The sequence below is a fragment of the Kwoniella bestiolae genome, chromosome 6 (assembly GCF_000512585.2).
Source record: "Kwoniella bestiolae CBS 10118 chromosome 6, complete sequence".
Taxonomy (NCBI): Eukaryota; Fungi; Basidiomycota; class Tremellomycetes; order Tremellales; family Cryptococcaceae; genus Kwoniella; species Kwoniella bestiolae.
This window is the reverse complement of record NC_089246.1, coordinates 185457-199712: the sequence shown is the minus strand read 5'-3', so window position 1 is coordinate 199712 and position 14256 is coordinate 185457. Positions and strand designations below refer to the sequence as shown.

The 14256-nt window shown below is 46.7% G+C and overlaps 6 protein-coding genes across 6 annotated transcripts; 1 reads left to right on the top strand and 5 right to left on the bottom strand.

Annotated features, from left to right (window-relative positions):
- Positions 1 to 21: 21 nt before the first annotated feature.
- Positions 22 to 1477, bottom strand: I302_107286 (uncharacterized protein; the record flags this gene model as incomplete). Its single annotated transcript, XM_019193585.1, has 6 exons — positions 22 to 181; positions 305 to 400; positions 459 to 522; positions 603 to 988; positions 1094 to 1236; positions 1340 to 1477. The coding sequence occupies 6 exons, from the start codon at positions 1475 to 1477 to the stop codon at positions 22 to 24; spliced, it is 987 nt and encodes a 328-aa protein (XP_019045062.1).
- A 544-nt stretch (positions 1478 to 2021) lies between these two features.
- On the bottom strand, positions 2022 to 4052 carry I302_107285 (uncharacterized protein; the record flags this gene model as incomplete). The annotated part of the gene is made up of 6 exons (XM_065870430.1): positions 2022 to 2776; positions 2848 to 3218; positions 3282 to 3353; positions 3411 to 3471; positions 3566 to 3876; positions 3994 to 4052. 6 exons carry the CDS (start codon positions 4050 to 4052, stop codon positions 2022 to 2024), a joined length of 1629 nt encoding a protein of 542 aa, XP_065726502.1.
- Positions 4053 to 4089: 37 nt separating this feature from the next.
- Positions 4090 to 4794, bottom strand: I302_107284 (uncharacterized protein; the record flags this gene model as incomplete). Its single annotated transcript, XM_019193587.2, has 4 exons — positions 4090 to 4093; positions 4233 to 4259; positions 4325 to 4547; positions 4641 to 4794. The coding sequence occupies 4 exons, from the start codon at positions 4792 to 4794 to the stop codon at positions 4090 to 4092; spliced, it is 408 nt and encodes a 135-aa protein (XP_019045064.2).
- Positions 4795 to 6448: 1654 nt separating this feature from the next.
- Positions 6449 to 8556, bottom strand: I302_107283 (uncharacterized protein; the record flags this gene model as incomplete). Its single annotated transcript, XM_019193588.1, has 7 exons — positions 6449 to 7044; positions 7112 to 7407; positions 7478 to 7549; positions 7630 to 7690; positions 7760 to 8064; positions 8168 to 8279; positions 8361 to 8556. 7 exons carry the CDS (start codon positions 8554 to 8556, stop codon positions 6449 to 6451), a joined length of 1638 nt encoding a protein of 545 aa, XP_019045065.1.
- A 749-nt stretch (positions 8557 to 9305) lies between these two features.
- I302_107282 (uncharacterized protein) lies at positions 9306 to 10839 on the bottom strand (the record flags this gene model as incomplete). The annotated part of the gene is made up of 6 exons (XM_065870429.1): positions 9306 to 9458; positions 9503 to 9748; positions 9816 to 9875; positions 9950 to 10248; positions 10319 to 10661; positions 10723 to 10839. The coding sequence occupies 6 exons, from the start codon at positions 10837 to 10839 to the stop codon at positions 9306 to 9308; spliced, it is 1218 nt and encodes a 405-aa protein (XP_065726501.1).
- A 524-nt stretch (positions 10840 to 11363) lies between these two features.
- I302_107281 (uncharacterized protein) lies at positions 11364 to 14000 on the top strand (the record flags this gene model as incomplete). Its single annotated transcript, XM_065870428.1, has 11 exons — positions 11364 to 11447; positions 11521 to 11676; positions 11755 to 11845; positions 11936 to 12092; positions 12166 to 12463; positions 12537 to 12714; positions 12797 to 12874; positions 12931 to 13562; positions 13631 to 13653; positions 13732 to 13874; positions 13954 to 14000. The coding sequence occupies 11 exons, from the start codon at positions 11364 to 11366 to the stop codon at positions 13998 to 14000; spliced, it is 1887 nt and encodes a 628-aa protein (XP_065726500.1).
- Between the last annotated feature and the right edge of the window lie 256 nt (positions 14001 to 14256).

The window sequence follows — 14256 nt, the reverse complement described above, 5'->3', positions numbered from 1 at the left end:
GGTGGAATCGGATTGTTCCCCTTAATCCCTATCGCTGGAACCGAGCGAGCCATAGATACCTCGTCCGTCGGGACCGTGACCTTGAGGGGCGGAGACCCACCATTCAGGTAAAGTCCAAGGTCCGGTCTCCTCGTGAGTGTGGAGGAAGAGGAGAAGATAGGTGAAGCCGATCTTGGCGATGCTACGAATGTGAGAAGCATGGTTCAGTCAAGTTCTTCCCGAGGATATATGACCGTGGGTTGGTTTGGTGAACAAGATGGTGTGTCTATTCAGGTGTGGATGGGTACAGAACACAGGGACTCACACGTCGAGTACACCATAAGCGATGATCTCAGCATTGACAGTGATTCTGTTGGCACCTTCACTAAGACCGAAGACGATAGGGTAGGCCATCCAGACGCTGTATCAAAGCACACAGTTAGCCATGTCAGTACTGTATATAGTTCTGACCAGCTCACAGGAAGGTACCACCAGCGAGAAGGGTGAATAAACCTTTAGTACTTCTAGGACGATAGTTGGCAGCTATCATTATTGAAGGCATATCAGCTATACTATCCTTCCTAATCACTCAGAGTGGAGTAGGAGTGAAAGAAGGAACTAACCTTTGAGACCGTTGCTGAGCAAGATACCCCAAACAACCAAGAACGCAAACGAGCTAACACCGAACCAACCCCATCGTGCTCTTTCTCCCGCAGCCCATCTTGCAGGGGTGATAGCGGAGAACAACCCCGTGACAATCATGAATACGTCACTGAGGATGACAGCGAGGGTACTGGCGGGTGATAAGCCAGCAAGGGAAGCGAGGGAAAGTAAGAGCAGGGGAGTGGTGAATAACCAGTCGACGTATCGTGCCCAGTAGAGTTGTCTGAAGAAGTGGTGCAGCGATCCTTGGACACCGTGGTTTGCGATTGGGATGAAGGAGACGCCGAGACCTGTTGCCATGGCTAGGTAGGAGACCATGGCGATGGTGAGGACGAGGGATGAGACCCTGCGATGATATGTAAAAGGAGTTAGCATGATTAGGTGAGAATACTACCCACAATGGGGAGAGGGAACGAGTGATGTTGATGCAGAGATACGGAGACAAACTCACCCGTAGAAATATCTGTTCCTTCTCTCAGCTCTGACAGTCAAGAAGAGCACACCGACCAGACCGATGGTGAAGAGGGTGAAGAAGACCCAAAGGGCTGTGTGGCCTACGTGAGTCGCATGGAGGAAGTGAACGTCGGGAGAGGGCTGGAAATATTGGAGAAATCAATTAGCTCTCAGGCTCGATGAGGATGGTGAATCCCAGATCAGGACAGTAGATGGGAGAAGAGAGATACAAAATAGCACTTACGAAGGTGTCAGTGGGCAAGGGCAAGTGGGAATGATGCCCATGATGATGAGTGTGTGTACCACCGGGAGGATCAACCGAGATGGTCGTAGTAGGGATGGGGTGGATGGAGGTAGGTTTGAATTCTGCGAGATATTCCATCTTGATTTGAGGGTTATCTTATAACCTTTGATGTGGATGTAAGATGATGTAAAGAAGAGAGCTCAGATAGTGGCGAGCAAGGTCATATAAAGGATTTTGGTGGGTGATCACGTTCACGTATGGTGCAGGTATTCACCATGACAATCATCTGACCACCTCACGGGTACATTCACCTTACAACGTCATCTCCTATTACAATACTGCTAATCCGGGGCCTCCACATTCCTTGTCTCTCCCCCTTAGTGACATCACCCGGATCACACTTGAATCATAACACGTTCCTGAATCCCACAAATCTCAATGTGGCGTGGCACAGACTCTGGTTACAACGCACAGATCGCTTTTACACTTGGTCGAACACAGCTGAAAGATCCGGATGAGAGAGAACAACCGTTCCTTTCATGAATAATCATCGTATATACACATATTTTCTATATATGCGATAGGTAGATTGTATTGGCAAAACCCCAGTAATGTATTATATATCATATCACAGAACCAATATCACGCATCTTCGCTGACATCTCTCTAGTAACGCCATTATTTACTCGTTCCCTATTTCTTCAATGTGAGTCTCGTCCTCTGCAGCATCAGCTTGATCTCTTATCCCATCATCCCCCTCAGCAGTACCATCTCCATTTGCCACCTCGTTTGTGTCACTGTTAATGTCCTTCCCTTTCGCATCATCCTTCTCTTTCGCGTCCTGGCTGTCGGAATCGTGCTTCTTCCCCTCACTATCCGCTTTATCCAACCCATCTACCTCCTTCTTATCACCCTTCTTCTTTTTCTCCTTCTTATCCTTCTTATCCTTCTTATCCTTTCTACCTTTCTTCCCTTTCGACTTGTTCAACTCAGGTTCATCCTCACTATCTCCCTTCTCAACATCTCTCATCTCCACCCCCTTCTTAGGCAAGGTCATTGTCGGACCTTTTCCACAACCACTCTCAATCCAGGCTTTAACCCCTTCCAAAGCTTTTACAGGCTCTCTCTTGGATCTCATCAAATACCCTTGCAAAGCAGATATCGAGACTTTACCTTCTGGAATGGCTTCGCTGAATTGGTCTGCTAACGAGGCGATATCGATATCGTCATTGACCTCTGTCTTCAAAGTATCGGGATAAGTGAATGAGAGCGTATGGTCGACTTTGTCGCTGATCAGACCTTTCTCCTCGGGAGTGGAGGTATCGGACGATGATGGTGTTGTTGGAGTGGAGGAAGCCGGTCTGAAGAACTGTAAGAAGAGATTCTTGATTTGCTCTTTGGTTGCGTTGCTGAACTGGATCCACACGTCGCATCGACCTGTTCCATTTTAGATTATCAGCGCTGACAACTGAAAATTTCTACACAATAGCTAGGAGGTGGTCACAAACCAGGTCTCGACAATGCTTCATCAATCTTATCTACCCAATTTGTCGTGCAGAACAACAACCTCCCCTCAGAGCTTGCAACACCATCAAGGGCATTGAGCAAGCCTGATAAGGTGATATTACTTCCGAAACCTTGTTGTGGAGGCTTATTCCCATTACCATTGTTTTTGTTCTTGTTCTCCTTCTTATACTTTTCCTTCTTGTCCTTCTTATCCTTCTTTGCCTTCTTTTTGGATGACTTGGATGACGATGAGCTATCAGAGTCGGAATCTGAAGAAGACGAGCAGGATTCAGAAGAGGAGGAGGAGGAGGAGGAGGAGGAGGATCGTTTCTCGGAACGACTCTTCGATTTTCGTTTCTTGAAAGCGCAGTCGCTATGATGTTGAAGTTTCTGTTAAAAATCTTGTTTCAGATGTGATCGAGAAAGGAGTATTCACATATCTTCCATCAATAGGATACAATTACCTGGACAAGCTTGGAGCAATCCTTGTAGCTTATCATCGTCAAGGCTATTCATTCAAAGGATGTCAGGTCTATTCTCTCTTTTAATAGGACAGTTGGCTTACCCTTTTGCCCCAAGGTTGATGAGGTAAATGCTGAGTTGCAGCTTATGAGCCAGCGCCGCAACTAAATCCTCATTCTGAGATCAGCGACAGTCCCCCTTCAGACCTTATGGCATCTCACGGTACAGAATCAGAATGAACGAAAGGTAAATACGCACTCAAAGAACTCTTCCCACTCCCCGGCACACCATAAAACAAATATCCTCTCCTCCACGGCAATCCCCTCATCTGATAGAATCTCTTCTCACGCAGAAACTCCTCCATATCAGCCAACAGCCATTCCTTAACTCCATCAGGTAAGATAACACTCTCCCAAGGTCGAGAGGGACGAGTATTAGAACGATACCACCCTGCATCGTCTCGCCCCCTAGGGGAATATATGGCGGTAGATCCGGAAGAGAGAGATTGATATTCGTTTCGAGCGGCTGTGAGAAGTTGGGTGAATGTTTTGTGAGTGCCGAGGAAGGTTCTGTGCAATACATACGAGATAAGAATCAGCCTAGTCCATCGATCCGCCCAATACAATGATAGATGAGGTCGACTTGGGGAGTCGTACGATGCCGTAGGTGATGGGACGACGACTCACGACATCACAAACCATTTATCAGAGTCGAAAGCCCAATCATCCGATTTGATAATACCCATTTTGATTGTCCTATCCTGGAACTTGACGATCTGCATCTTACCTTGGCAACCACGTAGCATAGCGTCAGCTCAATTTCCAATCCTACGAGCACTTATACAATGCCAAATGACCCCTCGCACAACGACACAGTGAGATCCAACTGGACGCTGAGTGATGGATGATCTCGAAAAGCAACTCACCAACGGTAGGTACGATGGAAACCTTTACTGCCTCCTTATACCCACCCAGCACATCCTTCCCCCAAGAGTAACTCTCACTAGACTATCCATACCAATACCTCCCTCTGGGTTTACGCGTTGCAATCTGTACATCCCTGGGAGCGGAGATACCAGACGGCCAGATCGAGTCCCACAGGATGGTCTTGAGAGCGTATGGATCGATGAGGGAGTCATGATGCGAGCTAGTGATGGGGATAGGGACGTGGGTTGAGAGGTAATGATGGAGCCAGTCGAAAGCTTCGTCGTTATCGCCTATACGAGCTTTGAGGGTGAGACCTGATATCACGAAGTAAGTACAGGTCAGTGGATATTGACAACTATTCCATTCGCCACTCGCCAGACAGAGGTGATATAGGGAGGAGAACCCACTATCTACGATGACCTCTGCAATGTATTTGGATCCCCTCCTACTAGCTTCGAAGAACGCTCCTGCCAGGACGACCTTTAAAGCTTCGTATAATGCTGGATAGGTCTGTATGAGACTATGGAGGAAGTTGTATGTGGAGTAGAATATCCAGATCATCTTGATTCGTATACTGCACGATGGGTGAGTTGGATGCGAAGGAGGAAATGAAAATTACGGATGATGAAAATGGCTCAATGAAGCTGTATATATACGCAATAAAATGACTCAATCCTGTTCATAGATAAGTATAACACGAGGTAAAACATGCTTGTTGTTCATTCCGCTGATATCGGATTGACTTTCGGATCCGTGGATGACGATCAATCCACTCAACCATACACGAGTCGACTATACCTCATGGCATCAACGACATCACCGTAGATAGAATGTGGAGCGGTGGGGAGAAGAATCGAAAGGAGGTTCATGTTTATCCTCGTGTTTAGCCGAGATCGAAAGGAGGGTGGTGTGACCTAGTCACCTGCACAGCTACAAGGCAAGGGAAGGGGGACAATGCACCATTAAACACGAGGTCGGAACAACTACAGTAAACCAGACAGAAAAAAAAGAAATCAACAGAGAATGGATCAAGCGTCCCTTGTTTATAGCCTACGAAGAGGGACAAAGGCTTGACTAAAGTTAAGAACAGATGCTACCATAGACCATTACGCCACATGACCTTCCGCTACCAGTGGTAGAATTCGATCCCAAGTGGATCACAATGTTGCGCAACGCAAAAAGATAATCGCGCGTCTGTCTATTGACCAAACTGGTTTTATGTGTTTTGATACTATCATAACGTCCGAAACCGAAACCGTAACCGAAACCGAAACCGATCCGATACTGATACTTTGTGCGCTACGCGGTTGACAAGCAAGAATAGGTGACAGTATATCATTACATGATTGGCGACTTTTCTTGTCAGTGTCCAAAAATGAATTAGAGGTTGTGCCACCCACTTCTGGTTGTACAGTAAATCAGCTCATACCTCAAGTCTGCATTTTTATAATTTCGCATCCCATTCAATCATTTACGCACGAACCCTTCAGTTCCATCAATCAACCAGAAAAAAAAGACCCTTCAGAGAAAAAGGATTGATCGCGCGTCCCCTTTTATAGCCTTAATTGGGACTAGGCTCCAAAAGATGCTGCCACAAGCCGATCCCATGTTTAGCATCTGCTACAAGACCGTAACCTCATCATCTTTTGTTTAGATTGTATCCGACCCAAAAGAGGGGGTCCGAGCGGTGGTCATGGCAGTGTGTACTGCACGGAATTGTTGTGATTCCCATTCTCAGAAGCTCGACCTTTATCTCTCCGTCTAGATGTCCCACTTTTCATGTCCGTTATGTTGCGCAACCCAACCTACAAACAAGGTTGTCAAAAATATCATGATCCTCAAGAAAATTGATCGCGCGTCCGACCGGATCCCTTCCTCCCTTCCGACTATCCCCCTAACGATCGGTACACAATGGGGTGAATAATTGGGCAATGCTAATCGATTTCTAGTATCATTTCCATTAAGCTACGCGGTCGTTTTGTTTCCTTGGCTCTCGATTATCATCTCGTTTCTCTTCAGTCTGCGTTATGCAGATCAATTGAATCCTCTCATCATCGCTGCCTTTGAGATAACGCAAAGTGAAGTAAGACTAAAACATCATAATATATGCATACACAGTAAACTCATTGAAGGAACACAGATAATATCCAAAAGTAAACTACATCACATCGTTTATTCATATAACCAGAATCGACCGTACCCATTACAGAATTGTTCATTTACCCCTACTCAAACTTCTAAAATGGGTCCTAGCTCTCCTAATTATATTCCCATTCCCATGATTCGTAGCATTCCCATTCCCCCATCCATTGGGGATATACCCAACCTTCCTATCACCATTAGGAAGTATCCCCTTCCCACCAAATCCATCGCGAGGTGATCCATGTGTATCCTCCTTATTATCAAGAACACCATTCATAGTTTCCTCCGAGCTCGACGACCCACCCTCATCGACCACCCTCTCCTGCACCTTCCCATCCTTGATAGAAATTGTCGGACCCTGTCCACAACCACTCTCTACCCAATGTCTTACTACCTCGACCGCAGCATGCGGATCTCTCTTGAACCTGATCAAATATCCTTGCAAAGCCGATGCCGAGACTGTATCCTGTGGAATGGCCGAAGCGAACCTCTCTCCCAAAGCTAGTAGCTCTGCGTCGTCCTCGTGTTTCGTGGAGAGTATGCTTTGGTTGTTTTTGATGATGTCGATGGAAGTTGTTGGGTTAGAGCGGGATCGGTAGAAGTGTACAAACAGGTCGCGAGCTTGAACATGAGTAGCGTGCTTGAACTCGATCCAGACGTCACAACGACCTACAAAGAATTGAGCACATGAGTAACATATCCAGTTGAAACAACGAGAGTAGGTGGACGGACTGACCTGGTCGACACAACGCAGGATCAATCTTATCTTTCCAATTGGTCGTACAGAACAACAACCTCCCCTCTGAACTCGCAACTCTGTCAAGAGCGTTGAGCAGACCGGAGAGAGTGATGGTAGGTCCGCTGTTCTGAAACATATCGTCTCTTTCAGGTCTGTACTCTGTTTCCTCTCGCTCTTTCTTCGCATCCTCTCCCTCTTGATCTTTATCGGTGGACGATGAAACCGAGTCATCGTGATGGGTAGTATGTCTGGCTCTGGCGGAGGGTAGATTCCGCTTTTTGAAAGCACAGTCACTGAGGGTGATCGTGAATGTCAGCATGGTAAATAGAACCATATACGGATGCAGGTGGCACGGGCCCTTACATATCCTCCATCAGCAATATACATCGGCTCGGACAGTCCTGCATGAGATTCATGAGTGTATCGTCGTCAAGGCTAAAAGAGTAGTGAATAGAACAATGAGCGCACACAACTAATGGTTCGGAGGCTCAAGTGCCGGTCAGAGTTGCACTCACTATCTGCCACCGATATTGACGATATAGATATCCAGCTTAAGTCGAGCGGCAAGAGCGCTGACTGTTATAAATTCATACCGGTCAGCCTGCTAGCTGACTATCGCTTAAGGGACGATGACACCAAACTCACTCAAACTACTCTTCCCACTCCCCGGTTCACCATACAGCAAATACCCTCTTCTGTGGGGCACACCCCTTTCCGCATAGAAATCCTTCTCAGCCAGAAACTCCGAAGCATCATCTAATAACCATTCCTTGATTCCGTCCGGCAAGATGATCGAATCCCATGGTCGCATAGTCCGAGTAGACTTCTTGTACCACGATCCATGTTCGGGCGAGTAGATAGATATAGCTCGTTTGGGGAGTGAGGCTAGGTACTCTCTCCGAGCTGTTTGGATGAGGGAGGTGAAGATGTCATGGGTGCCTAGGAAGGTGCTGTGCCGAGGGAGAAGATAGGATGTCAGCTCAGTCTGCAAACGACGGGAATCGCGTTCAAGACCGTTGGCAAGTAGACTAGAGAGGACAAGACAGCACTCACGACGTCACCAGCCATTTCTTCTGATTCATTGGCAACGAGAACGACGACAAGCCATCATCCTTGACCTGAAACGTGATGGTCCTATTTTGAAACTGTATATATTGGTTGATAGCTATTGAAACCCTCAGTATCAGCTCCCAACTTCGCGTATCGTGTTGAAAGAAAGCACTGAGGAGGGAAGAACTTCACTCACTGCTTGATGGCTCAGCATGCAATACCGCGTCTTTCTGCTCATCATCATAATCGCTCTCATGCTCATCTCCCTCGGAATCATACGGGTCGTGTCGCAAGTGGCGAGAGGGTATGTTCCTTCTGTTATTTCTTGGTCTTCTAGCTGCGAGACTGATATGCCTAGGTGCGGCTCTACCGGTAGGATAGACCGCTTCCATCATATTGGTCTTGATGGTGTATCGAGCAGGATCAAAATATTGAGCTTGGATTGGGAAGTGGGAGGGAGCATGATAGGAGCGTGGGTCTCTAGGTATTGGAATACCCAGTCGTATGCTTCGTCGTTGTCTGATATGGTGGCGGTGATGAAGAAGCCTATGGGATCCGGGTAGTACGATCAGTGTCCCATCTCATGGTAGTAGGAGTTGAGGGAAAGAGGTAGTAGTGATGAACGACCCACTATCGGTGAATGTGCTTAACATGGATGTAGCGGTCCGCCTACTAAATTCGAAGAAAGTACCAGCTACCAGTACCCTAAGACCGTCTAATACCATGGGGTTGGCCCGAAGGCTGTCGAAGAAGCTGGCGAAGAAATGCCAGATGATGGCGACGAGGTTCATTTTGAGAGGTGGTGGTGGTGGTGAAGATGTTGATGGTGCGAGATCAAGATGGATGATTGGGTTGAGATTGGATGATATGGGTTTGGTAAATGAGTATGAATATGGGTATGAACGTATGAATGATGAATGATGAATACATGTTGAGAAGCATTCAAGGAGGGATTGATCGTAGATGTTAAAATTTTCATTCCATGGCAATGACGATGGTTGAGTCAACCATGACAAATATGACGGATCCGCAAGGTCGTTTGGTCGTGTTGCTATGTCGTATTAATCTCCGATCAACCCTCCTTCATTAACATCGCACAGGCCATCATCACCCCAGCACAGCATGCAGCCGAATCACCGATCTAACTGATGACTACCTCAATCTTCTCAATAGCAGTGCGCACCTCATCCAACATGATCCACTCTCTATGCAGCTTGAACCTTTCAATGATATCTCGGATCCATTCATCTCTCATCCCAACAGGCGGACGAAGATGTGACGGTGTAGGCGGAGTCTAAAAGGGGTTTCAGCTTTTTCCATCGACAGGCCAAAACTCACAATGACATTCTTAGCCACAGTCTCCCAAAATCCTCTCCAGTTCCATCCAGCATCTCTTTCCAATAACGACTGTACCTCCTCTACCCACTCTTTCTCCCATGCATCTCCTGTCGATCCCAGCCGCTGTATGATCATTTCCTTGACATCTAGGATGGACTCCTCCACTCTGGCTTGTGACCGACAGAGGGTATCGTATATCCGAGGAAGGGTAGGCGAAGAGAAGAAGTTGTGATTGATTGATATGCACTGTTGGCATAAACTTGACTGTTAGACCAAGTACGAGAAGCGATAAAAGAGGTGAATAGATACTCACAAAATCTAGATTTACCACTTGGTGATGCCATCCACTGGGGACAAATACGATCTCGCCTTCCTATTCCAAACACAAATGAGCATCCGTAAAGAGACAGGCATCATCCAGCTATAAAAAAAGATGATGTGACCTACCTGCTGAAGGATCTTAATACCCCCTCCCTCGTCTGCCAATTCCCTCACATCAAATACCAATTCTCCATGTTTATCCTTAACCCTATCTAATTTGTTAGGAGGGAACAACCACCAGACCTTCCTGCCCACCACATTAGCAGACCAAGAGTATGAACCGTAGACATCTCGATGTAAGGGTGTATAAGTGAGCGGAGGTCCGAGATAGGTGAACCTGAAATCAGATGTCGAAGCGGATAAATTACCACCATTTGAGGTGGACAATCGTGGATGAGGGGTGTATGGAGGATTGAGCCAGTCGTCTATCCATCATTCATTACTGTCAGCTTTCCATCTAACATGACTAGAGTTGAGATATAAGCGTGTACGTACCTCTAAAACACTCCGGCACCTCATAAACCTCTTCTACACCTCGTCCCTCCCCTTCAATCTCAGCCATCAAATGCCAATCTTTCACATACAGTCCATTTCCCTCGCCTTTCTCCCAGAGGTCTAGTACTTCCCCTAAAGATCTTTCGGTACGTTCAAACTCTGAGAATTGTTGTTGCAGTGTATTGGCAACCGGTACGATATGATGAGCGTATGGTCTGAGCGCTGATAGATTGGGTTTGGACACATCTTTGGAAGTGGGGAGTCGGAATCTGGCGGAAGCTGACCAGTAGGAGGTAGCTTTAGAGGAGAGAATAAATGGTTTATTGGGTATGAGATGATCGTTCTGATGTGTTCCATAGGTTAGCTGAAGGCAAGCGGATGAAAGGAGGTTGACCGAAACGTACTAGGAAATCCTCGTATGATAACTCATCGTATGTCGGTAACTTCCTCGTGGGGATGATCCCAACTAGCTGGTTGACCTCAGTTTTCTGTTCGGCAGTGATGCCAGACCAGTTCGCCATGTATCTCTGAAGGGCCTAATTTCCTTCTAGCTAGAATTTGAGATGTAGGAAATGAATAGCAAAGCAGCGATCCGCGTTCAAGCAACATTTTGGCGAACTGCTAAACCTTTGACGAAGTTTCCGTCGGATCGCTTCCTATGTGGATCGGTAAGATAACTGTTGTACCCGCATTTCCATCCTTATCCTCTTGACAATCCTGATGCTTTCTCTCAGCCTACGAGTACATGTTTTTTAATGTATCTTGTCGGCGCCTACAGCTGAATTATCTTGTCGATCATCCTCGACTGGTCATGTAAAAACAACAATCAACAATGAACAATGTACGATCCAGAGGAACTGCGTTACCGCTGTATGGTCGATGCACGCACTGACCCCTGATTCCACGATGATGATGCATCGTCCGTGCGCAAGAAAAAGATGCATGGAAAGAACAAACACGACCTTCACTTTCTTAGGAGAGAAGAGTTTACACATTGTTTCTCTTCATATTTCTTATCATCGCATGCTTTCGTTTGTAGATCAAGATGAGCAAATCCAAAACACCTCGACCTGTCAATTACGCAGAGCTGTTTCGACCGCTTGAGGAATGGCCAGACCTACAGCAGAAAGTGAGAGCCCTGCCGACAGAGTGATGTACTGACTAAAAGGAAAAGGAGCTGATATATGGCTCATAATATCTAGTACAATGGCTGGCTGGCTACGCCTGACGAATATGGCGTGACAAACAGATCCAAGATCCAGAGGAAATTGAAGTTGATCAACGCGGATGCGAGCTTGAGTAAGAAAGAGAAGATCGCCAAGGAAGATGAGGAGATTTTTGATCGTTTCCAATATGAGGTGAGCTTCCTTTCCTTTTCCTCTCCGTACGCGTATCAGTTTGGAATGACATTTGCAATATTCCCATGAATCATCAAGCACGGTATGCGATGCCCTCCCAACAGCCAATTGCCTAAACCCGATCGTCATAGTTTTCGGTATGGATATACCTGGGTTGCATGGCGTCAAGGTAAGTCACTTTCATAGTTCAAGAGGTTGGGTGTTCCTTCTCACCTCTGAAGAAAAGAGCTGACGGATTGGGGTCTTTCAACATGTTCAGCGGCGATCTATGCTGGCGCTCGACTGCCTATGCATACCTTCGCTGAAATCCAGGAGCTGGTAGAGACGAATCTCAATTACGCAGCAACACGATTGAGGAGATACAGAGAAGACCATGAATACTTTGCGGACTACATCAACGAGCTCTGTCTGCGAGAGTGAGTACTGAACATGGGCGTGAAGAAGGACCCGTTGAAGCTGATGAATGGAAGAATACCTTATAACCTCCAGTTTCCCTTCTCACAATGACCCGGGTGATCTCAGCCACGTCATCAGTAAAGTGATATCCTGGACGTGTAACGACTTCCTATCATGGCGTAATCTCAGCGAATCGCTCAAAGACCTGAAACGATTGGGTTTGTCCAACGTCTCACGAGAGGCCGTGGAACAGATCAACTCCAACAGTACCATCCAAATTGCCGTGCATTATGCCTTTCTCCTTCTTCTTGCCCATATCGCCAGACAGCAAGTTGCTGCTCAAGTTGCATTCGCATCAGGAAGGGGATCTAATCTGACTGTCGTTACAAATGTGAGTCGAGTCTTCCTGAACATTCTTCAGCATTCATATGTACCGGCTGATCTCGAAGGTTTGGACTGTAAAGACATGGGATAAGATCGAGAGTAGGATGGAACAATATGCGCAAGGTCGATGCAACTTCACGCTCAAGATGACTTTTCAAGCACTCCGAAAAGTATCCCACCTCGATTATATCCTCGCTGGGTTGTGTAAGATGTTCGACAGCACGGACCACGGTGCGGGCAAACATTTCTCCCATTTTTGTGAGTGACACACACACAACCATGCATCCGAAGACTTCCTGTGGTCAATAAATGCAGAGGCTGACATGTTGTGTCATTACAGTACTGGAATACGAGCAAGCTATCAAGCTGAATCCTCTTCTATTGAATGAAGTCACATCACACGTCCAACAGAACATCGGTAAGTCTTTTGCTCCCCTAGGAAAGCGACTTGCTATGTCTGATACTCTTTTATAGGCTGTCTGGCAATGTCCTTCGATATACTGGATACGATGATGGCTTTCGTGCGAGCCGACGATTACATTCCCTCCTGTCCTACCTTGTCTCAAAAGCTTGCGGAAGATCTAGAGGAAACTATCAAAGGTTTTACAATTTTCGAAGATGTGACTCTCCCAACCTACCGTTCTATCGAAGAGGAAAGGCATATCACTTCACTTCTAGTCAAAAGCCTGTGGAGGGATTATGATGATCTGTCAATAAGAATCTATGGCTCACCGGTGGACGACGTACTTCGTCTCGGAGCTGCCATGACTAAACCCCAGCCATATTGGAGTGCACCTGCACCAAGCAGAGACACATCTTTCCCCATTACCGATTCTCCCATTTCGACGTCGGGTCATTCCTTCGTCAAGAAAGAAGGGATCTGGACAGAAGACAAAGAGAAGACCCGTGGTGCTGCTACTACCACTCAAGCTATCGATAATACCCAAAATGAGGTGACAAAGGCACAAATCCAATCGGATGATATTGGTGCAATCTCAGTGAAGTTCCAGGTCAACAACAAGCAGATGAAGTTGGTCGGAAAGCTGTTCAGTAAAGCTGTAGACCAAGAGGGGCAGGGACAAGTCAAGTGGAACGATATCTGTAAAGTGAGTATCCCCCTAATCAGTCCGTTGACCGATGTACCACTGACAATGGGAGCCTTCTGGCGTGTTAGTTGATGAAGCGGATCGGATTCAGGTAAGCCTCTTTGCATATATCCTAGAGTCTAAGTGTACGTGAGATATACTGATCCGTGCCACTCCGCACTTGCTGCAGAATCGATGAAGTCGGAGGTTCAATCATCAGATTTGTGCCGCCCGACGATGCTGGTGTGCCTTTCCTCGAACATCGACCTCATCCTGAGAACAGCATGGGAGCCATCAGATATCGAGCGTTTGGTCAAGGTTTGACAGAGGGATGTGAGTTCTTGGTGCGCTGTTTAAAACGAAACAATCCATCTTGGCATAGGAATGTGCTTCTGCTAAATATCTTGAGTAGACGGCTGGACTTTAGGCTGGTTCGAGCGCGTTGCGTCAGAGGACTGAGCGTTCTACTCCATCGATGAGATGGATCGGTTCGTGTATACTGTAGTTGGGTTGAGAGCTCAGGGGTGGTAGAGTACGTACAATGTGATATGCATACATGAAAATGTCATCACATGGTCCGCTCATCGCTATTATGGTGGTGCAGTTCGGTCGACGTCTTGAATAGATTGAAGAGATTAGGTTTCAAGGATGGCATGAAGGATACTGAACAGTTGATGGATCGTAGTCAAAGCACTCTGGAGATGAGGAACTGTTA